General features: G+C 45.5%; 3 protein-coding genes across 3 annotated transcripts; 2 read left to right on the top strand and 1 right to left on the bottom strand.

The window, feature by feature from the left end:
* Nucleotides 1–418: 418 nt before the first annotated feature.
* Nucleotides 419–4,216, bottom strand: LOC117850937 (uncharacterized). The gene is made up of 7 exons (XM_034732823.2): nt 3,956–4,216; nt 2,328–2,381; nt 2,160–2,246; nt 1,488–1,568; nt 1,281–1,393; nt 1,098–1,147; nt 419–796 (listed from the first exon to the last, which is right to left on the bottom strand). The coding sequence occupies exons 1-7, from the start codon at nt 4,166–4,168 to the stop codon at nt 729–731; spliced, it is 666 nt and encodes a 221-aa protein (XP_034588714.1). The 5' UTR covers nt 4,169–4,216; the 3' UTR covers nt 419–728.
* A 565-nt stretch (nt 4,217–4,781) lies between these two features.
* LOC117848423 (auxilin-related protein 2) lies at nt 4,782–11,779 on the top strand. The gene is made up of 8 exons (XM_034729830.2): nt 4,782–5,688; nt 7,243–8,800; nt 8,882–8,996; nt 9,097–9,194; nt 9,463–9,528; nt 9,673–9,762; nt 10,260–10,436; nt 11,232–11,779. The coding sequence occupies exons 1-8, from the start codon at nt 5,105–5,107 to the stop codon at nt 11,268–11,270; spliced, it is 2,727 nt and encodes a 908-aa protein (XP_034585721.1). The 5' UTR covers nt 4,782–5,104; the 3' UTR covers nt 11,271–11,779.
* Nucleotides 11,780–17,753: 5,974 nt separating this feature from the next.
* On the top strand, nt 17,754–23,736 carry LOC117849895 (condensin-2 complex subunit CAP-D3). Its single transcript, XM_034731630.2, has 8 exons — nt 17,754–19,965; nt 20,600–21,091; nt 21,162–21,253; nt 21,858–21,945; nt 22,017–22,131; nt 22,200–22,329; nt 22,406–22,580; nt 22,825–23,736. Exons 1-8 carry the CDS (start codon nt 17,842–17,844, stop codon nt 23,467–23,469), a joined length of 3,861 nt encoding a protein of 1,286 aa, XP_034587521.1. The 5' UTR covers nt 17,754–17,841; the 3' UTR covers nt 23,470–23,736.
* Nucleotides 23,737–23,962: the final 226 nt, after the last annotated feature.

Raw genomic sequence — 23,962 nt, forward strand, 5'->3', positions numbered from 1 at the left:
TCTATGCAATCGCAACGCTGGTGTCATATCCGGGTGTGTACTGTGCAACACCCTAATTGCAACACCCTAATAAGAACAGTCTTCGTTTGGATTGGTTCCAAGCATCCGCTTCTCACGCGTGAAGCCACAATGGGAATGCAACACGCCCATCACTACGGAGTCAGAGGATTCCAGTGATTGCAGGTTTGTTTGTACATGGGTAGTGTGTTCGTGTGTTGAGTGGACGTGCGTGTGTATGAACAGCTGTACCAGGATGAGATGAGAGGCGTTCAAAAAAAAGTGAAGAACCATGATGGAACTCCCAATTTCCATAGCGTAACATGCAAACACATGCATGTACTGGCTTGTTGATTCAACCATTTCACTTTCCCCACAACAAAAGGCAGACTAGTTTCGATTCTGCTTCATGCTCAACATCTGAAATACAACCAATGCCAACAAAAGGCTTGGAACTTTGTTGCCTGTATTTAGTGCAAGATGTTACATGCGAATGTGAGAAGTTTCTCTAGAACAACTGATGAAAGGTTTCAGAAGCTCGATATTACAAAAAGAACATCCCGGTAAAAGGGTACTAGATACTGAGAATGCGGACCTGATGAGCTACTCAATTAATACATGCGGACTTGATAACGCAAAACCACTAAGCCGGACTAAACTCATACATGGACCCATGAATAAAGTTGAACAAAACACACATTTAATACAGTTCTCACAGCCATCAGCAGAGATTACTCTATAAGCCAAGGTGTTTGAACTGATTCCCATTGGCAGAGCTCGCCTTCTTTGAACCACAGAGCTGCAAACAAGAGAGTAACTTTGGCTTGTCATCTAATATTATCAGTTATAACAGCTAGCAGGCATAAACAAATTTAGGACCAAGCCAATAGGCACGCCATATCACTAGGTACATGACACCATTTGTCTCAAGACAATTCAGTCATTGCCACATTAACAGCTCCAGTCCTTAAATTCTCACCGTTTAAAAATAAAATTAGTTTACCATTCCATATAGCTTCTCAATTGTTTAAAATGATTACTGACTCAGAAAATCACCTAACCAGCAACATAGACTCATACTCAATTACTGCTGCACTTACCGATTTCACGCTTGCCATTATCAGGACTATCACTTCCATGGACAACATTCCTGAAACATACATTCCATCATAATTTATTTGATATATTGGTAAAATGGAGGTACATGACAACTAAATATCAGGGGGCCATGGTACATAATCACATATAGGAACATAAATACATGTAAGAGGGTGGGCGCTGACCTTCCTGTTTGAACTGCAAGATCACCTCTTATGGTTCCTGGTTCAGCTTGAAGGGGATTAGTAGCTCCAATTAATTTGCGAGCTGATGCAACAACACCAACACCCTCCCAGGCCTTACAGGACAGAGTAACAAAAATTGTAGCTGTGAATGTTTCTGGTCAAAACATAAAGCTGCAGGTATGTCTAGTTCATAACGAAAATATATACCATGCAAACAACAGGGCCAGAAGTTATGTAATCGATCAAAGTGGGAAAGAAAGGTTTATCCTTCAAATCCTGGTAATGTTCCTGAGAGAAAAGGAATGTCAAATAAGACAGTGTATAAACAACATTAACAGCTAGTTCATTCAACATAAAGAAAGGTAAACCAGATTTCTTTGATGTTTCCACAATTGTCAAGAAAAAGATGAATATGTGAAGTTAACGCAGAAGAAAAATGTGAATAATGTATTTATCAATGATTAGTACCAAAAAGAACACAAGGACAAAAAAGGCACAGTCACTAAAATAAGTAGATTTTTTTATGTAAGAACGAGATAGTTGAGACAATAAGTCTTTCAGTGACATAAATAATTGAAGTAAGAATGAGATGGTTGAACCAATAAATCTTTCTAGCAGTCAATGAGAGAATAACAAGATGAATAGCAGAATATAAATTGAGCAGTATTTATATGCAGAAAGGATAAACATAAGGATCATAAGCACATAAGTTTTAATGCGGGCATTGGAAGGCACATTCGACCATAAAAGATGATAATTTGACCATTTTCAAGTAATCAAAAAATGGATACAAATGCAAATAAAGACTTATTCCTTCGATGACTGACTTTGCAAGAATGACATTACTTTACCAAGTTTGGTACATTTTGAGAAGCAAACCTGCGCCAAGTCAGTGGAGCACTGGAAAAGCTTTAAGCCCTTCAACAAAAAGCCTTTCTTCTCAAAGCGAGAAATGATCTCCCCAACCTATATACACAAGATCAGATATCAAACTTGAAAGAAAGATGAATGAAACAATTGGGAAAAGTAGGAAAAAATAAGGCGTACCAGGCCACGCTGAACACCATCAGGTTTTATCATAATGTAGCTTTGCTCAACCTCCTACAGATAGATTTCTTGTCAAAAAAAGATTTCATTTTTATAAGAGGCTAGATGAATGTAGGGTTCTCAAGTCCTCTTGATTGAGGTCAAGGGATATTGACATAATTGAAATTTTCTGACATTGCATGAGTCTAAACTTCTTCGATCCACAGCACAGTATGCAATCCGGATAACTGAAGAAATTAAATATTTGGCAGGTTCATGATAAAACTGCTAGCAAACAACAATTATGGCAACGACTGTGGCATAGGGTTATGTTTGTGTGAAACGAAGCATGTTCACTAAGTTTGCTTCTATGGGTATCTTTCTAGCTAGAGTTCAACTTAATTAGCTCCCCCACGTGAATTAGTGATTATCTGTACCTGGATTTTCAGGGGCTCAATGGATGATATTACTAAGTGATATTTATCTAGTCACATGTACATGGGATTTCTGAGAGAAAAATGATGTTCTTATGTGCCGATGGAAATTGTGGAAGGACTAGATTATGTATAAATCTTTCAAAAATAATTCAGTTGCATCTGGCTATTGAAGATCTGCTAAAAATGCCAATTAAATAATTTCAACACAATTTTTTATTCCACATTGCATGCCTAAGACATGTATAACCAGAGAAGTTAGAAAGCTGATATCATGTTTTAGTTGACAAAAAGGTAGTCAGAGAAAAGTTGCATCCACTGAGGCCTTGTTTGGATAGCAGTGGATTGAAGTGGAACAGGAGGGATTTGAGGGGAAATTAGTTCATTTTAGACTCAATCCCCTTCATTGCACTACTATCCAAACAAGGCCTAAATGTAAAAGTACTGCAATTTTCCAACACATGGTTGGACAATTTCATTAGACTCAATCCCATTCGTTGCACTACTATCCAAACAAGGCCTGAATGTAAAAGTACTGCAATTTTCCAACACATGGTTGGACAATTTCAGCAGTCCTGCAGTGACTCCACAGGTACATTCACTAGAAAAAAGCAAGGTCAAACTTTGAACGGAAACAGGGAGAACATAACACAGATAACGAATCCACTTGAAAGTTATATTAGTAAAATCAAAAGGGAAGACGCGCTGTGACTATGTATCCATCCAAAGAAAAAGTTGAGTGCTCCTTGATAATTAACACAATGTAGGATGTTGTCAGCATTGACTGCTGACAGGAAGACAAAAAGATTAATTCCACTCCAATATTCTTCCTGCCACAGTAATGGCAGAGCATAACGAAAGGACACCAAAATTTCAGGCTAGAGTAGGTGAAATAAACAAAATTGGCACATTTCGCGGTGCATTTTCTCCAGTTCTGCTGTCCTGCAAAACCCACCCACTAGGCTTGCAATCAACAGGTAGAGAGAATTATGAATTAGACTATCGTTTCCTTTACCATTTCCAATTTCCCCCCTCCAGAATCGAGCTCAGTCGCTAGAACTTTAAACTTGCTAGATTACTCTCACAGCAGGCCCAAATCCTCCAACGCAAAAGGGAAAAAAATGAAAAATCGAAAATCGTCTCTTCGCCATATTCCGACCAACCCCAGCAAATGCATGTAACAGAATCCAACGAAGGATGCAGGGGGTAACGAACCGCGGACGCGACGATGCCGCGCGGGACGGCGCGACGCGCCCCGGCCGACCTCCCGCTCCGCGCGCACACCCCCACCCCGAGCCGGCCGCGGGACCTGGTAGCAGCGGCGGCGGCGAAGGAGAGGGACGCCGACGGCCGCATCGCTCCGGAGTGCCGGCGGCCGGCCCCAGCGAGCGGCGCCGCCGTCCTCGCGAGCACGCCCATGGTCTCCATCGCTTCCACTTCCAAGCAGAGCACGCGGATTTTTGGATTGGGAGAAGCTAACAACGACCCGCACGGCACAAGGCGCCCTCTCTTAAGCGCAGCGTCCATCCCGCTTCACCTCAGCGTTTACGTATTCGTAGTTTCCGCTTTCATTGTAGCGAAGCGAACCATGTGCTTGCGTCTTCAGAATGGTTCGGCGCACGTGGGAAGACACGTCGGGGGCGTGGGACCGGGGCAGACTCCGCTTCGACCGCCACTCTACGAGCCTCCCCGCCGCGGCACGAACAGGGAACACCCGTTTTGACCAACGGCGCGTAGCCACGTGCCCCGTTCGCCCCTGGTCCCACCATGCCTCGCCCGCGAAGGCGCGCGCGCGTATCGCCGACGACGGAGACGAGCGAGCGAGCGCGCGCAGCCGCCACCGACGCGGTCGCGGAAGCCCCTGCACCGGACCCAGACACAGGGACCCACCACGTTGCGCACCCACATGTCAGTGATGCCGGCTGGTTTTGTCCCGCTTCCTCGTGACGACTCCTCTCACTTTTCTCCGGGGCCCGCAGGACGCAGGCCCCACGCGCAGCGATGATATGATATCCTCCCGCTCCCCCCGGGCCCGCTCGCCAGACTCCCGCGTGACAGAGAGAAGAGAGAGAGAGAGACACCACCTCCTCTTCCTCCTCTCTCAACCTCTCCTCCATCGCCGGTGACATCTCCGGCGGCGCTGCGTCCCCGGCTACCCTCACCGCCGCCGCTCCCATTTCTCCGATCGCCACCTCGCACCCCGTACCCCCCACCTCGACTCCGCGCGGCTGCCCAGATCCGCCCAGTCTCGCCGCCTCGCTCTCCCACCCCCGCTCCCCACGCGCCGATCGGCGGGCGGTGGAGGGTCCCCGCGGTCGCGCGCTCGAGCGCCAGATCCGCCGATCCGCCTGCCGCCGGCCCGGCATGGACGACTTCCAGGGCCTGCTGGCCCGCGACTTCGGCCTCCGCCCGCAGGGGAAGGCCGCGCCCATGTCAGCGGCCCGATCCTCGGGGCCCTCCGGATCCGCCTGGACCGGCAGCGCCAGATCCGCCTCGGCGTCCGCCGCCCCCTCCGCGCCCTCGTACGACGACCTCTTCGGGCCCGCGGCGTCCGCCCCGCCGCCGCCGACGACCAAGCCCGCCCCATCGCCATCGCCCTCATTCGACTCCATCTTCGACTCCTACAAGGAGCCCTCCTCCGCCGCGCCCCCGCCGCCCAAGCCGAAGCACTCGTCCATGCCGGTGTACGACAAGCCGGTCTACGATGACGACATCTTCGACGGGGTCCCTGGGGTTAAGAGCTCCTCGGCGCGGTACGAAGACGTGTTCGGGGGCACCCAGAGCCACGCGCCGCCTCCGGCTTTCGATGACCTGCTTGGTGGGTTTGGGAAGAAGTCGCAGGGGAGGGAAGAGGTGGAGGAGAAGAGGAAGCCCAAGCCTGCTGCTGCGTCCGCTGGGTTCGACGATTTGATCCCAGGCTTTGGCGGGAGAAGCTCGCCGCGTCAAAGGTGAGTGCTTTATATGCAATTCAATGTGCATGGGATCGTTGGACGTTATATTGTCGATATGCACGATCTACGTGCGCATGTGCGCATAGGTTTGTTAGTTCGATCGACTGCAACAGAAACTATTGTCGGTATTCGGTAACGGCAGGATCATGTGAACTTTGTCGAGCTGGACAAATTGTGCTGCCTCATTTATTGGATCTGTTGTCAAGTAGATTCTGGCTTGCTATTGTGTCCTAGGTTTGATCTGGTAATCCATACCGGTGAGGTAGTAAAGCATTTATGATATACTTAGAGCTCTATGATGCAGAAGTTATCTCAAAACTACTTACGAAGTTCGACTCAACTGTCAGTTTCCCTTGGTTATGGTACTATTTAATATTGATCATATTGTGCAAATTAATAACGTATTAGATTACTGGATGTCAATGCATCTTCGCAGGTGATCTTTTACGCTGTTGGTTGCTTGGACCTTACTGGTACCCGTATAATGTGTGTTAGGTTTAATTTAGGTTCTTGTGTTGATTCTAGTACATGTGCTAGGTCAAGCACAAATTTGATTTGAGAATACGATCATACTGTCAAGAGGTTGGCATAATGTTGATTGACTTGAGAGATTGTAGTTAATGTCCCATTGTTTGTGGAGACCTATTGAATTTGTGCGATGAATTTTATACTTTCGTGTCTATGAGATGGATTAATTAGGAAGTCACTAGCTCCGGTCAAGTTTACTCGACGTTTCAGACAGCAAACCAGCTTATTTTCTTATTGCTGTTCTTGTCTGAAACTTTAAGTTTACGTGACTAGAGGGAGTGTGTTTTTATGGATTTAAAAATGAAACAAGGTCTACTTGCTCACTCGAATGTTGAACTATAGAGTAGGTTTAAATAATGATATAAAGCCCCATCAATGTGTACAGTATTGCTGGAGTAATGTATACTTTCTTATATAATGAAATCAAATTTCTAGTTTGCTTTGAATTTAAGTGCATTTAAGCATACATTCTGAGCCCTGTCCCACATTCCTCGAAGGTTGAAATTGCATACATGTTCAGTGGAGGTGGCAACCATACTAAATTGAAGTTCAGACAATTTAATACGTTAGAAGGAATTGTACTATATACGGCTCATATAATGAAGTATTTTGCTTGTAATTTGAAGTTTATTTGCTGATTTGTATAGATTTCCACCTTTAGTAAGGTACACAGACGATTGATATGATATGCTGTGCATCTATGGCCCATATGTTGTTAAACAATTTTGCTCATGTTTCCTAATCTAAATTTTCTTGAATAGAGTCACCTAACATGATAGTGATATTGCAAATGCAGTGGATTCAAGTGCTCCAGGTATCCAAATATGTTTGTTATGACGAGTTTTGACATTTGAGTCCCAGACATGCTTAGGGAGTAATAGGCTTACGGATTATTTATTGTTATGCATGCGGAAAACAGAGGAATTCATAACTTGCTATGTTTATTGCCCTTTTGTGCACTTTCATGTCCACTTGCTTCTAAACATATTCACATATTAACTTCTGTCTCTTTCCTAACTTCAGGGAGACTGTTGGTGCAAAAGAAAAGAAGGTTTCCATGTCAACATCTAAGCCAGCCGCTAGCATGGCAAGTGACCCCTTTGTTGTTCTTGAAACAACTACATCATCAGCCCATCCATTCACAGATCCCTTGGATGAATTGGCTAAACCTGCAAAATACCAAGGGAAAAGCCATGAAGGTACTAGCGCTGACAGCAGCTTGTTTGAGGATCCAAGCACTTTCAACCAGGCTTCAAAATCAGAACCTTTGTTTACCTCAGAGGTGAACAATGTTTCGAAAGATAGGAATGACTCGAGCAGAGCCCGAAACTCAAATCCTGTACAAAGTTTCCCCAAAAGGAACTCTGCCCAACAACCTTCTGTAGAGGATTTTGAAAATATCTTTCCTAAGTCACAGTCTGCCAGATATTCTGATGTTCATGTTGACATTGGCTCAGAGAAATACAGTGGGAATGGTATAAATGATCAGTCACCTAGATCTGATGAATCTGAAGATGAGATATGGCTTACAGTTTCTGAGATTCCCCTCTTCACACAGCCAACTAGTGCCCCACCACCTTCAAGACCACCACCACCTCTTGCAATTAAGCAAAAACATGGATCAAAATCAAAAAGAAAAGATGGTGATAATCTACGGCGGTCTAGGAAAAACTATGACCATCAAAGAAGTTCATCAAATCAGGCTGGTGTTTCTTCAGTAGATGAACTAGAAGATTTTGCCATGGGCAGGTCTCAGAATGCACATGCTTTTAATGAGGAAGAATTTGAGAGAAGTACAGCAGCAGCAGCATCTGCAGCTGCTATGAAAGAGGCCATGGATAAAGCTGAGGCAAAGTTCAAACATGCCAAGGAAGTACGAGAGAGAGAACGTGATGCAAAGCTCAGAAATAGAGAACATCAGGAACAAGATACTGAACCAAGGTCGTATGCCCAGGACCGTGAGGACAAAGAGAGAAAGGAAAGACTAGAACAAGAGAGAGAGATGAGGCAAAAGGAGGAAAAGGAAAGAGAGCAAAGAAGACTTGAAGAAGAGAGAGAACTTGAGCGACAGAGAGAAAGAGAGAGAGCTAGACAAGCAGTGGAGAGGGCTACAAAGGAGGCAAGGGAAAGAGCAGCTACTGAAGCTCGTGCAAAAGCAGAAAGGGAGGCACGCCAACGTGCAGAGCGCGTTGCTGTGCAGAGAGCTCAACAGGAAGCACGCGAGAGGGCTGCAGTGGAGGCTAAAGAGCGAGCAGAGAGAGCTACTGCAGAAGCAAAGGAAAGGGCAGCTGCTGAAGCTAAGGAGAAAGCTACTAGTCAAGCCAGGGATAGAGCTGCAGCAGAAAGAGCTGCTGTGGAGAGAGCTCAGCAAGAAGCGAGGAAGAGAGCTGAACGAGCAGCAGTGGAAAGGGCTGCTGCTGAGGCTCGGGAAAGGCAGGCTGCTGAAGCTCGGGAAAGACAGGCTGCCGCCGCTGCGGCTGCAGCTGCAAGAGAAAAACAGAGTAAACCAGATGACCTTGAGTCATTCTTCGGTATGGGTGCCCGAGCTAATAGTGCTCCGAAGCAAAGGGCTCCAACAGTGGTGATTACTCTACCAAATGTTCATTCCAGATTTGTATTCGTTTCAATTTTCCTGTTGTTTTTCTGATTGTGGAAATATCAGGATTCTATGTTTGATACTCAAACGCAAAATAGAGGGACTTCCACTTCAGCATCAATGAAAAAGGCATCATCGACAACAAATATTGCTGATGACTTGTCTGCAATATTTGGAGGAGGTACTAATCATTCGAGAAGTAGTGATACTGATAATCTTGCGATACCAGTGTTCCTCGACACATGACAGTAATCGTGCATTTGATTTATTTGTTATTTTAGCTCCTACATCATCAGATGAATTTCAAGAAATTGATGGGGAGAGTGAAGAAAGAAGGCGTGCCAGATTGGAACGGCATCAAAGAACTCGTGAACGGGCGGTAATGTTGCAAGTTTAATATAGTTTTATTTTTAAATAATTAGAATAGTTATCTCCTATAGCCTTCTATTACAATTTATACTGTGGATACTTGTATGTTCCTGGTGCCTAGCCCAACTTGCTTGGGACTAGGTTGTTGATAATGATGATGTGGCTGTTGATAAGGTTTTGGGTACTTTGTATGTTCCTGGTTACACTTTGTTTTAAGCATATTTTTTAGGATTAACAAATTGCAATGCCTGGTTTTTATTAGTTTCCTATGTTCACAGGCAAAAGCTTTGGCTGAGAAGAATGAACGTGACATGCAGCAACAAAGAGAACAGGCTGAAAGACATGTAAGTACTTTGCCGTAACTCGTAAATGCATTGCAATGCTGAATCTGCATCATAAACATTTAATTTATCCTCTTAGATGCACTTTATTGGCTGCTAGTGACTAGTTCCTCACTTCGTTCAAATTGTGTTGTCTGATTATTCCAGAGGATTGCCGAAACACTGGACTTTGAGATTAAGCGGTGGGCTGCTGGAAAAGAAGGCAATTTGCGTGCATTGCTATCAACTTTACAATACGTGAGTTGAAACTTCTAGATTGATGCAGTGCATTTGCAATTCTCTGTTCATTATGTGGGCATTATTCTTCTTAGATAGAAATCTACGTTTGGATCTTTCCAACTGTAATCTATGATTCTTTTTTCCATCCTGTTTGTGATTTTACAAATTCAGTGCATTTCTTATTGTGTATGCATCATGATCACCATATCGTGCCTCCAGTTCAAGTTTGGCTATGAGGCTTATGCTATTGCTTATAAGCATTCAGATCCACTGGTAGCATTTCTAGCTTCAGGTTTCACGCAATGTTATAGAACACTGACAGAAGTAACATTCGCTACTGGAAATGTATAATACCATTAAAATGTTTGTTGTGAGCAATACTTACAGCGATTGTGCACAATGCCATTGCTTTAGGCATGGCCTACTTTTATTTTTTGGAATGACTCTTGTGCACAATTAGTTATAAGAGATATCCAATGGCTGTCTGTGTTAATTTGTGTATTCTTTCTGAACAGGTTCTTTGGCCAGAATGTGGATGGCAACCTGTATCCCTTACTGATTTGATCACTGCTGCTGCTGTTAAGAAAGTGTACAGAAAAGCAACATTGTGTATCCACCCTGACAAGGTGCAACAAAAGGGTGCAAATCTCCAGCAGAAATATATTGCTGAGAAGGTTTTTGATCTCCTTAAGGTGTGTATTACCCTTGAAACATTTGCAGCAGTTACTGTTTCCACACTAATATGATAGTGTTGTTTATCATTGTTTTTCTTGAGCCCATTTACCATGGTATAATGACATTAAAAACTAGTTCTCTTTTTTTTAACCGATGCGAAGAAAAGTTGTGCACTTGATAGGGTTTTTTTCTGAGGTGAAGAAAACTTGCACTTGATAAGAGGTATCAACTGTTTTGCTGAGCACGAAAATTTGTCTTTTGACATTTACTGTTTGCTTTCAGTTCATATTTACAATTATTAATCGTGGTTGGTGACTGGTCCACTGGTCCATGGAAACAAAGATGGGGTGACTCGATAATCATACATGGAAAGTACTGAGCCTTTATAGTCTGATGTTATCCGGGGCACATGGTACAACAGAATGTTTATTGCAACAATGGTTTGTGTCAGCCCGGACCACAATCTGGTGCCTGCGAAGTACCTGATGTGTACTCCTGTTCTGCCTACAGCCAAATCAATGCTAATCATGATGCCCTGTTAGCCTGCTTCATATTAGCTTAGAAGTTCATGAAAAAAATAACTAGTCCTGGAAGTTAGAACATCTACTGGTTGGGTAATCTTAATGCACTGTGCTGGTTACTGCGACTTAAATCGTTGCACTGTTTATTTTATTTTTATTTACTAAATATTAGGAGGTATTATTTCCGTGGTTTTCCAGATAGTAACTCTGAAATTTCTCAGATGATATTCTGTGTTTCTGTAGTTAGCATATCCAACTTTAATAATTCTCCTCTGTACTTAAATCAAACAGGAGGCATGGAACAAATTTAACTCTGAAGAGCTCTTCTAACCAGCCTCATGAATGAACATACCCATCAGCGCCTGCACAAGGTACTCGAGAAGAAGCTCCCAAGCTGGAGTGGCTTGCAGTCCATCGGGGGAAAGCATGAAGCAGACCAAGCAAAACCAAAACTATGGCTATCGTTGTTCTAATCACCATTGCTTGTTTAATACCCCCAGTTTTTCTTCCCATTTGTATGTTGATTCAATTACATCTCAGTGGCATGCGCGGAAGCCCAAGCTGGACCTCATCCAGACATCCAGTAGGTGTATATTAGTGCCCTGTTTTGTACTATTTATCCTGGGCTGTATGTACCGGCGGAGCGGGTGCGGGGCGTGTGAGGCCAGTGTTGTGATTTTGGATTAGGTACAGGGTTTAATTACCATGGAGAGCTGGTTTTACTTGATGGTCATGGATAGTTTGGTTTATCTTGTCTATAGTCGATTCCTGGAACATCTCGTTGGAGCTCAGTCCTCTGATTCCTGTGTGATTTTGTATAAAATTGATCTGATCTGGAATTTTGTGTGGTATTTTTTTTTTCTTGAAGGATCAAGTGCCGTTAGTTCTGAGCATTGTATAGATTAATATAGGTAAGATTTCATAAAAGATCTGAGCATATGCTCGTATGAAGTTTGTAAATGCAAACGAAGGATGGGTTTGTCCGGAGTCTTGTTTTGAAAGGATTTTGAAATCGTGGTAGACCTTTATAAAAGTACATTTATATTATAGCGTGATTTTAACCAAATGCATAAGTGCTTCTTTTAGTTTGTGTATATGTGATTCAAGATAACTGAGACGAAGTTTTCAAGCGACTCATGAACATGTTCCACAATGTTGTTTTGAAATTGTAACTATGATTTATAGCAAACGAAATAATCTTGTGGGTTCCAAACTGGACAAAAGTAGGAAAGAAAGAGCAAAAATCTCCAAAATGGTTTTTTTTCTTATAAAATGGACATGATCCACCTACACTTGAATGATTTAAAAGTTATGCCTTTTACTCTAATCTGTTAACGCTTTGGATCTTATATCAGCCATTCCAAAGTATCCTTCTCCCAAAACAAAAATACCACCTTATTACAAACCAACTCCTCATACCTTACTCCTTTTCTTTAAAAAATAACCAAAACCTCCATTATTCACTGGTGAACCATCAAGTACATTGCAGGCTCTATGACCTCTATCTTTCCGGTTCTCCGTGACACTTTTCTGTCGCAATATTTTTTTTAAAAAACAACTTTTTATCTCAAAGGCATATTTCCTATCACTGTTACATTCACTGGTCCGGTGTCAAACTTAAAATTAGTGAACTTGGACCTAATACCTAACGTAACCAAAAGGGCTGTCAAGGGGAGGACCAAATAGGGTTTACAAAAGGTCCGGTTGAGATTTCACATATCACTTTTATGCTTGGGACTTAATAACATGACCAAAGAGCCATAAGAGAGGAAGACAAGATCACAAGATAAGTTTCTAAAAAGTCCACTTACATCTAGTTTTAAAAGTATGATTGAGACTTAATAACCTAATCAGACAGACAGACTATTTCTAAAAATCCACTTAATATAAAAGTCGTTGTTCAAGGAGAGTAAATATGAAATGAAGATACACCTCGATACCACTCCATAGTAGGCAAGATAGCTTGCCAGCTCAATTGACTTAGAGATAGCTAAATCGAGAGCGCTCTCCATATAGCACTAACATGGGAGCATCCTCGCACCTATCCAGGTTCATCCTTTCTTTGCGATTTCTTCTCTTCCTACGTCTCGTGTCATTCATCCCCAATGCGCTCGTCCTCCCAGCCTCCCCCTGTGACTAGTCTTTGATGCCTATGATGGCCACCCTCCTCCTCCTTAGATCTCCCCTTCTCCCACTGCTCCTCCAAGCTCTAGTAGTGCCACCACCAGCCGATTCGCTACCCCGTGACCCCGCATCATCCCTAATATGGCCAAAGCACAATTTCATCAGGCACCAGCACAGCTTAGCCACCATCCTCCACCACCATGACGAGTGGCATGGCCGCCGCCACCTCCCTATTCTATCTACACCCTAGTGCCGCGTTCCGATAGGCTCCCTTAGCTCATCCCTTTAGATGTAATAGCTATATATATCCCTTCCCCAAACTGAAAATTCTAACCCCACAGAACCTAATCCATAACCTAAACTACTCATCAGAATCAGAATTTTCCTCGGAGAAGATGAGGTGCTCTTCGAAAAGGAGGGCGCCACCAGAGAGAAAGAAGGTGCGCATATGACCTAAAGTATATCTACTTCTTTCTCTCTGTTTTCTCTTCTTTCCCTCCTCTTTTAAATCAGGAGTGCTTTTAAGTTATGCTAAATTGAGAGCTATCTCCATTTAGATTTTACCTTATGACTCTACTAGTTACGCACTTTAGGATATTACGTGGCTCTACGGTGAGTTTACTGTTTATTCTAGTGTACTATTTGGAAGAACATCTTATCTTCTGGCATTCTATGCTGTCACGTTTATATAAGGGAGGCCACTACGCGGTGACATTTCTCCATTTAACGCTAACACGCGTGGACCCCACTTTATCTTTCCTCCTTGTCAGATTTAGTAGCCGGCAGTCTACCAGGAGGTTATTCAGGTGGTAGATTTGTAAGCAGGGAAGATCGTAAGACTAAGAACTCGAATGGTAATACAGGGACACAAGGTTTAGATAAGTTCGGGTCTCTAGAGAGTAATACCCTACGCCCTGTGTTCTGGTAGATTATATTGTTGATCGCAGGTGCAAAGAGTTAACGTGAGGTGTGGTTGGATGTCAGGTACCCTCGAGAGGGGGCGTCCCTGGCCGCCTTATATAGGTTGATGACCTAGGGTTACAATTGGATAGGATCTAATCCTAGTCGGTTGTTATATGGAAAACAATCTGAGTTGGACTACAACAAATATCCCGTGATATCCGGGCAAAATCCATTCGCCCGAGCTCCGAGCTTGTGCTCCATGCGTCTTTATGCCTTGGTCCACACGGCATGGTCGGGCGGACCCACCTATCAGGACCGACCAGTATCCTAGTCGGTGGGGACCCATGGTACCCTTATCCCTCACTTCTCTTTCCTTCCGCTCCACTCCGCATGTTATCATTTTCTTCCTATATGTATCCCAGTCCTTGCTGTGAGCCCCTGTATGAATCTTGCCATGAACCCCCGTTGGCCCCACCTCCTGGCCCGCTTCGGCACCGCTAGCACCGTCGTCGCCGCCCCACAACCACAGGCCGATGCGAATCAAAGGAGCCTGTCCCCCCCCCCTCCTGGCCCGCTTCCCAGCCGGCATCAACAGCACCATTGTCGCCGTCGCCGCCTCCCACGACCACGGCCAACACGAATCAGAGTGCCTCCCTCTCAGTTCCACCGGTGGCTGAAAGTGCATCTAGACCCCTAAGTGAGTTTTGGTGAATTGAATGACAAAACGATTAAAGGACTAACTTGTCGGCTTAAGTTTGTGAGCAGGGTTTTATTTTCACATTTATGATACAATATTGTCTCGTATGTTGAATGTGTAATATATGGCTCATAATAAAGATAACAAGCAAGTATGTGATCTCGTGATGCAATTGTATGATCAATGATAAGTAAGGGTGAAGTAAAACTTAGGAATATGTTTTATGATTGATTTATTAGTTTCCAAATCATGTGATAGCTTGATTGACAAGTGAAGGGATCAATAAGAAAATAATAGTGATATTCACAAATGGACATGGCAAGACTTCATGTGTTTATGATAAAAGGATATGGGCTTATGTGTTACATATTGGTCTTCTTATTGGAAGCTTGCAATTCATGGGATATTCTATTATCAATCAAGAACAAGCATTTGAATAGGATTTCAAATGGGAATTTATTGTTGATATTATAAGCAAAGCTAAACTTAAAGTGACAAGAATAGATGAAGAAATCAAGCGAAGTATAGAGCAAGGGACTAAGCAAGCTTTGGTTAAGCGACAGCTTGAGACCATGTGTGTATTGCTAAGGTGAAGTGACTAGTATCCGGAGGGTTTCAAAGTATCATATCTAAGCCTTACCGAGGGAAACAATGCAATGCACCTAATCTATTATGGTTGATAAGATGGAGTGACTTGAGGATTCAAGTGTACCTTATCATGTTTGATGGAAAATCCTAAGTCACTAGCTCAAGTTGGATGTACTCAAGATAATATCAATATTGAGAGCCCTCAAGTGACTATTGATCAAAGTATGGCATGGATAAAAACTTACAAGCTCAAGCGGATGGTATAGTATTTATATTTATTCTTGAGCATAGGTATGCCGTACTATTAAGAGGTGACAACACCAAACATGCTCTTAGTTGACCTAAATAAGAATAGCCTTTGTGAGACTTGAGTGATTCTTAAGAAATCTTTGAGTTGAGTTAAGAGAGTGATCTTGTGTGAGCATTAGTGAGTTGAGAAGAGCAATCCATAGTTTGAGCACTTGTGGTTCGCGTCGAGAAAGCCTTAGAAGCATTTGTTACTCTTGGAGATGTACCTCCTAAATGGCTAGATGTCGTCGGCTAGCTCCGAACGTGTGGTGAGAGCGGCAAGTTTGTGAGGGATGCGATCTTGCCTCCGCAAGAAAAAAGATCATCTAGTGGAAACGAGAAAAGTGGTTGAAAGAGACCCAGCTTATTGGAAGGGAGTTAAAAGAGACTCGTACTCCAATAGACTCCTCAACGGAGACGTAGGATCCACTAGGGTGAATCTGAACTTTGGATAAACAAATTATCGTGTCTTCATTTGGTTTGCCTTACTTGTTGATTTCTAGCAAATTCTTGTGCTTTCGCTTCAATCTACTTGGGTGTTCTTACCTTGTGTGCATGGATTGCTTTAACGTGCTAGAAATTATTTACAGAAGCCACTCTCCAAGTTTAGTTGGTGCTAGAAGTCGAGGATGGGCTTGAGCAACACTTGGTGTGCTTACTGCCTTGAACTGGTCTAACCGGTTGGCCCTGACAGTACTGCTGAGTGGAGTGAAGTTTGAAGAATTGGTCAACTCACCCCCCTCTAGACGACATCTTAGTCCTTTCAGTGGTGCACTCAACACCAACGCTCTTGTCGCGACCACCGCCCACCGATTGTTTCCCACAACCTCGGTGGGCGGCCATCCCGCCTGCAACCCGCCTTCACTGCCGGGCCGGCAGCCTCCCTCAGCGTTCTTTCTGCCCCTGGAACTACTGGTTACCCCCAACCTGAACCTCAAATTCTGTATCCTAATGGCGTCGGAGCGTCGCCATTGGTCGGAATCGAAAGATGTCGTCATTGTTACTTCCTCTATCAGATTTGCTATTTTTTTATCTCTCCTTTATTCTTTCCCTTTTCTGAAAAACTCAATCCAACATTGCGTTGCCAACGTGCACTTTGGTTTTTCTAAATAGAGAGGGCTCTCGAGATAACCCTCTCGATTTAGCATTTTTTGCATTATATAAGTCCTTCTAAAAATATTTGAATTTATACTTTGGTCCTCTAGTCTAGATGAGACTTTGAAACTCCAAAATTCCCCCATAGTCCAATGAAAATTTCATCCATAGTTTCTTCTTGTGCGGGTGCGGCTACTATTCCAATTTCCAATGGTAGACTTAGATGTTCATGCGGCCCACCTACCCGACATGGAGATCGATTTTTTGGCCTAGCCCTAGCCTAGCACAGCATGGAGAGCTTTGTGCCTGTGTTGGCCCGACTCGGTATTGCGTGCCGGGCCATTACCCTAGCACGCCGAGCGGCACGAGCCGGACCTGGTTTGAAGAGCTGGCCATTAAAGGCCCGTTACCCTCCGCTCCCATATAAAACTAAATCTAAACCCTAGTAGCAAGCCGTGTCCTCCCTCCCCCGCTGCCACCTGCCTCTCTCACCCTCTCCGCCTGCCTGCCTCTCTCTCGGCTCGGAGCAGAGCTCCTCCCCTACACCGCCGCCACCGCTCCACCTCTCCTCCCTTCCGCCACCGCCGCCCTCCTTCTCCTTCCCTCCGTCGTCAGCATCGCTTCGCCTCTCCTCTCCTCCCTCCGCCGCTGGTGCACTCCCTTCCGCGGCTGCAACGGCGAGCAAGCAAGCAGTGGCGATTGGTGAGTACGTGGAGGAGGCGACGGTGGCGGCGCGTAGAGCAGGCAAGCGGCGGCGTGCAGGGGGTGGCACGTCGAGCAGGAGGCGATGGCGGTGGCGCAAATAGGCGGCTTGTCTAGTAGGAGGAGATGGCAGCTGTGGTGGCGCACAGGGAGCAGGCCGTGAGGGCCCGCCGTGCCTTGTGGTGGCCTGAAACCGGCCATGCTTTACAGGCTGGTCCGGCACGAAATGGGTCCGTGGGCTCATGCCTGGGCTGTTGGTGCAGCCCGTGGGCTGGCATGGCCCGGCACGGTAGAGGCATAGTGCCGGGCTAGGCGCGGTACGAAGTTGGCCGGGCCTAGCTGGGCCTGTGCTGGGCCGCCCGTTTGGACATACGTAGGATAGACCCCTCGTGGGCAACCTACCAACCCAAATTTCATTTCACCCCCCACCGCAAAGTTTCAAAATTCCCTCCTCTCTCCTGTCCCTCAGTCCCTACCCCCACCCCGATCTCGCCGCCGGCCGCCATGGACGCCGACGAGATGGAAGTCGACCTCGACGGCGCCGCCGCCGCCGACGACATCAACTCCCCCTTCTCCGCCTCCGCCTCCGCGTCCCCCGCGTCCGCCTCCGGCTCCCTCCCCGCCGTCCTCAACGAGCTCGCCGCCCTCCACCGCCGCGCATCCTCCTCCTTCGCCACCTCCCCGTCCCTGTCCCTCCCCTCCATCACCTTCCTCTCCTCCGCCCCCGCCGCCGTCGCGTCCCTCTTCCCCCGCCTCGCCGCGGCCGGCATCCCGGCGTCCTCACTGCTCCCCCCGCTCGAGGCCTCCCTCTCTGCGCACCCGCTCCCCGCCGCCGTCGCGTACCTCCGCCTCCTCCTCGCCCCGGCCTCCCCGCTCCTCACGCTCTTCTCCCCGCTCCCGTTCCTCTCCCTCCTCCTGGCCATCCGCAAGGCCGCCGCCTCCGCCGCCGGCGCTGCCAACCCTAGCTCCGGTTCCGGCGGTGGGAACCCCCGCAAGCGCAAGAACCAGCGCCACCAGCCGCCGCCGATCCAGCGGGCGGGGCCGTCGCTCCTCCCGCGGGCGCTCTCTCTGCTCGCCGACGCCGCGGGGCGGCTGCCGCTCCGGGACCACGCGGACGCGCGGCGGTCACTCGTGGACACCGCGGCGGAGCTCGCGGCGTTCGATGTCCTTGCCGCCGTCCTTGGATCCGACTACCACGCTGAGGCGGTGCAGGATGTGATACGCGCGCTGGCCCCGGTGGTGCTCTCTGCGACGAAATCTGCTACACGGGTGGCTGCGGTGCAGTTCCTTGTGACGAAGTTGGTGCCTTTGGGTGCCGAGGAAGGGGAGGATGTGGTGAGGAAGGCTGTGGGGTACCTGCCAAGGTACTTGGCTGTGAAGGCGCCGGATAAGTCAGAGGCCAGGGCACTGGCAGTGGAAGCAATTGTCGAAGTGGTGCGGGCATTGGGGGCAGAGGAAAGGGAGAGTTTTGCTGGGTATGTGGTGTCCATGTCAAAGGGCAAAGCGAAGGGGCGACTGCTTGCTGTGGATTTGGTCCTCGCAATGTTACCGGTCCTGTTGCCATCTGATGGGGATGACTGTGATCTGGAGGAAGGTTCTTGGGGCCTGAAGTGTCTCCGGATGTTGGTGGAGAGGTGCTCTGATAGTGTGGGAGGGGTTCGAGCTCGGGCGTTAACGAATGCAGCCCAGGCGCTTGATGTTTTGTCTGAGAGAGGTGTTGAGGTTGATCGGTTGCAGGAGGTGATGAGGATTGGGGACATGGGGCTTGGGGAATTGCTGAGACGACGCTGCACTGATGATAAGGCTGCTGTGAGGAAGGCTGCACTTGTGCTCATCACAAAGGCGATTGGTTTGATTGGGAGACCCATTGATGAGTCTCTACTTTGTGCAATGGGTTCTGCATGCTCTGATCCATTAGTCAGCATCCGCAAAGCTGCTCTTGCTGCCATCTCGGAGGTGTTTAGGAAATTTCCTGATGAGAAAGTGATGAAAGAGTGGCTTCAGGCTGTGCCTCCGCTGGTGATTGATAGTGAGACAAGCATCCAGGAGGAATGTGAAAACCTCTTTCTCGAACTAGTGCTTAATAGGATCTGCCAAGCTTCCAATTTGAACCTGGATGATGATACCATCTCCTTGGAGAAAGCTTTTCCTGAAGGGACACTGGATTTGCTGGAAAACATTTGTGATGGAGAGGTTGCTCCATGCATAAAGAAGATATGTGCAAGCCTTGGGAAGAAGAAGAAGCTGAAACCACTGCTTGCTAATTCACTGCAGAACATCATAACAATTTCTGAATCCTTGTGGTTGAGAAATCGTATGCCAATTGAGAATTGGACTGCACCTATAGGGTCTTGGTGGCTTCTTTCTGAGGTCTCATCCTTTGCACCAAAATCGGTTAACTGGAAGTTCCTGTCCCACCACTGGAAACTCCTTGATAATGTTGGACAAGATGACAGAGGTAAAGCTTGTTCTCAAGTGGAACCAAACTCTGCACTATGGGCAGTTAATCGTGTATCACTCTTGCAAACTATTTCAAATGTCTCCATGGAGCTACCTGTGGAACCTGCAGCAGAATTGGCACACAGCTTGCTCACAAGGATTGAGAATTTTGATATGAACCTGAGTGAGGTAATCAGTTAGTCGATCCAAAACAATACTGACTAGTACCAATTAATTTGCTTTTGCTAAAGTTAAATTTTGAACTAGCATGGCATTATGCTTTGACAATACCATATCTCACTTATTCCGCCATATGAAAAAAGGATTAAATCTACTAGGCTTTATGCAGTGTGCCCTAATCTTGTTGCCCAATCTGTTGGAACTTGGCAACATGTACTGTTCTGAAATTTTTTTGGTAAATTATGACATTTGGTATGGTCCTAAATGTAGATAAGCATTTCATAGTTATAAAAGGCATAACTTTAGATCCATTGTGCTTGCCAGTGAATATTATAATAATCAGCAATATTTTCTGGAATGGAGATCCTTCTAGCTTAGCTGAAACCTCACTGCAATCACAATATATTTCTGCTGTTCGTTACCTGTTGGAATCTAGTGACAAGAATACAAGATTATTATAATCTTTGCTGTTTTGATCATTGATTATCCCCTTTTTTCTCCCCATAGGCCATAGTTCTGCATCAACGTTCATCATACATTCATATAATCTTTTTCCTTGATATATATTTTTCTGTAGCATTGTGTAAATGTCTACAAATTCATGTCCACATCTTGACCATACTTTTTATGCATACATAAACAGGTTGATGCCCATGTAAAATCACTGAAAACTTTATGTAAAAGGAAAGCGAAAACAGCAAAGGAGGGTGATACACTGATCCTGAAGTGGGCGCAGCAACTTATTCGTAGTGCTGTTGACATCCTTGAGCAATACTTAAAAGAGATATCAGAATCAGCCAGGGGTCACAGTTTCGTTACTCCTATGAGTAGCAAACGCAAGGGAAAGAAACAGGCATCCACATCAAAGTCAACATCAGAAGCAGTTATTGCTGTATTCACTGTTGGATCGCTGATCCTAGCTTGCCCCACTGCCAATGTGAAAGACATAACTCCTTTGCTGCACACAATCATAACTTCTGGAAACTCTGAGTCGAGGCCAAACAATCTTGTTGGTGGGACCATATCTTTCAAAGAGTTAGCTCCATCATTATATATACAATCGTGGGATACATTGGCAAAAATATGCCTTGTAGATGACAAAGTGGCCAAGCGATATATTCCAATTTTTGTTCAGGTGTGTATCCTGTGCTTGTCTTATGACTACTCTTAACGGATAGATAGTCAATGTTGCTTCTATGAATCAGGAGCTTGAAAGGAGTGATATGGCTACCCTTCGGAATAATATCATGGTTGCAATGGCTGACTTCTATGTCCGTTATACTGCATTGGTTGACTGGTGAGCTTATTTTTCTTATTTATATAACCACTGATACTGATATCACTATTCACTATCCTTCCAGAATTTATTTCTGTTTCTTGCAAGCAGATACAAATTCCTGTATATCAGAATATGTGTTTTTTTTAAAATCACTTTCTCTCTCAATAAAAATGAAGATTGCTTAGACAGTCATACTTTACAAAATATCATAATTTGAAGTCTTTCCACCCTTGCAATGTTCAGAGTTCAGACAATTTGCTGATTCTGACGACTCTTTAGTGAATGAAACATGGCTTATTTGTTTCCCTCTGTTTTGTTATTATGGCCATTCTCTTAGTTAATGGTCTCAATGAAAGATCATATACTAATTTGTGTAACTCCCATCGTGTATGTTTCTCCAAAGAAAGTTGATTTTTTGTCAGATGGTATTCTGAAAAGGGATCAAGGTTAATGATGTAATACTGTCCATCCATGGTAAATGAGTTTTTGTCAACATTATCTTATCAGCTACCTTTCACAGATGAATGAAGAAGATATTTCATATGTTTATTTCTCAAAATATTTCAAGTCTTGCTTGCACATGTGAACTTTAACCGAGCTTCCTTTTATGATGTTTCTGCAGTTATATGTCAAAAATAACAAAATCACTGCGTGACCCCTGTGAAGTAGTACGAAGACAAACTTTTATTCTACTCTCCAAATTGCTGCAGGTGCTAATCACTCCTTCAATGTTTTGATCTAAATATTGCGTCATTGTTATTGAGACTATTGTTTTATCCAGAGGGACTACGTAAAGTGGAGAGGGATTCTCTTCCTTCGGTTTCTTCCATGTTTAGTTGATGAGTCAGAGAAGATAAGGCATTTGGCTGACTACCTTTTTGGGAACATCTTAAAAGGTATTTACTATTTGTACTAACCTTTTCTCGTTTGAAGTCACTGCCTAACATCTACGTAAACTTTGCAGCTAAAGCACCACTCCTTGCGTATAATAGTTTTATTGAAGCTATATATGTCCTAAATGATTGCACTGGACACGGTGCATATAGCGAGTCTCAGGGAAGTTCAGATAGACGACCTGCCCTTTTCGCAATTCGGTAAACCAAGTTAAACTCTCCTGGCATGAATGATGTTTCATCCCGAGCTGAATTTTGTCATGCTCATTTGTTGCAGTGGCACTGACGAAAGGTCAAGGTCAAAACGAATGCACATTTATGCCTCTTTGCTTAAACAAATGGCACCAGAGCACCTTTTAGCCACATCAGCCAAATTATGTGCTGAGATCTTGGCAGCTGTTTGTGATGGCTTGCTCAGTGTTGATGATGCTGGTGGAAGGGCTGTACTTCAGGTAGGGAATCGATAGCTTCCCACAAATTTCCTGTCAATTTGAACCAAGAAAGTATCTTGGATATCCAACTTCTAGCATGGTTACTTGCCACTTGACAGACCTCCAATGTGCACATGCATCCTGAGTTTTAGACTCATTCTTATAGTTCAAACTTAGTGTGTTAAATAAATAATTGCGAGGACTGGATAGCTTTATATTTGTTGATGCTTTTCCACTGTTGTGATGATTTAGTTTTTCTCAACAGGATGCTCTGCAAATACTGGCTTGCAAGGAGATGCGCATCCACCCCAACATCTGTGCAGAGAATACCGAGATGGACGACGAAGGTGGGGAAGGCGGAGGAGGAACAGCCAGCGCGCTCCTTGCGGCGAAAGGGAGGGCGGTGACCCAGGTTGCGAAGAAGAACCTGATCCAGATCGCAGTCCCCATCTTCATCGAGCTGAAGCGGCTGCTAGAGAGCAAGAACAGCCCGCTGACGGGGTGCCTGATGGAGTGCCTGCGCGCCCTGCTCAAGGACTACAAGAACGAGATCGAGGAGATCCTGGTGGCTGACAAGCAGCTCCAGAAGGAGCTCCTCTACGACATGCAGAAGTACGAAGCTGGGAAAGGGAAGGGCAAGGCCGCCGCCGATTCCGAGGCAGGCCCCAGCGGCACCGCCAGGTCCCCAGCCAGGCAGACGCCCGCCGCTGCTGCGGCGGCGGTCCATGCATCTGCGAGAGCTGCTGTCAGGTCGGTGCTGAAGGAGGTGAACCGGAACACGCCGCTGCACTCGATGAGCGTGCCCAAGGTGAAGTCGATCTTGGGCACCGCCGGTCCTGGCTCTCGCTTCCCCGGTGTTCTGGAGTCGGTCAGGCGGCTTCAGCCGTTTGAGTCGGACGATGAGAACTAGCCTGTTCACTCATGGCAGTTCGTTTAGGTTGGTCTGATGGTCGTTTTAGCATGATTCTAACCTGCCTAACAGATTAGGAGGGTGTTTACCAGCCTCATTCTCTCATTGAGGTTTTTCGCCGATTGGCAGTGTACATATGTTTGGAATGCAATCATGTTAGCAAGAGACTGAAACAATTGCAATTTCTTCTCGTTTGTAAATTTGCTATCCTAGCGTCACTCTATTCTGATCATTTTACCATCTCTTGAATGGGTAATTCACTTGTCATATTTGGTGGCCCATCTTGACATGTCATCCATACCAGAGGGAAAACCAGAGAGGAGAGAGCCCTTGATAGTTGGTCCTGTTTGCAGCAGAAAAACGCGACCATCATCCACCAGAGAACCACAGCACCCGCGTTATAAACAATGATGTATGCGTGTACGTGAGCATGTGATTTTCGTGCTAAGTCCATCCTTTACGGTGGATTAGGAGAGGCAATCCTTTGTTTCCC

The sequence above is a fragment of the Setaria viridis genome, chromosome 3 (genome assembly GCF_005286985.2).
Source record: "Setaria viridis chromosome 3, Setaria_viridis_v4.0, whole genome shotgun sequence".
NCBI lineage: Eukaryota > Viridiplantae > Streptophyta > Magnoliopsida > Poales > Poaceae > Setaria > Setaria viridis.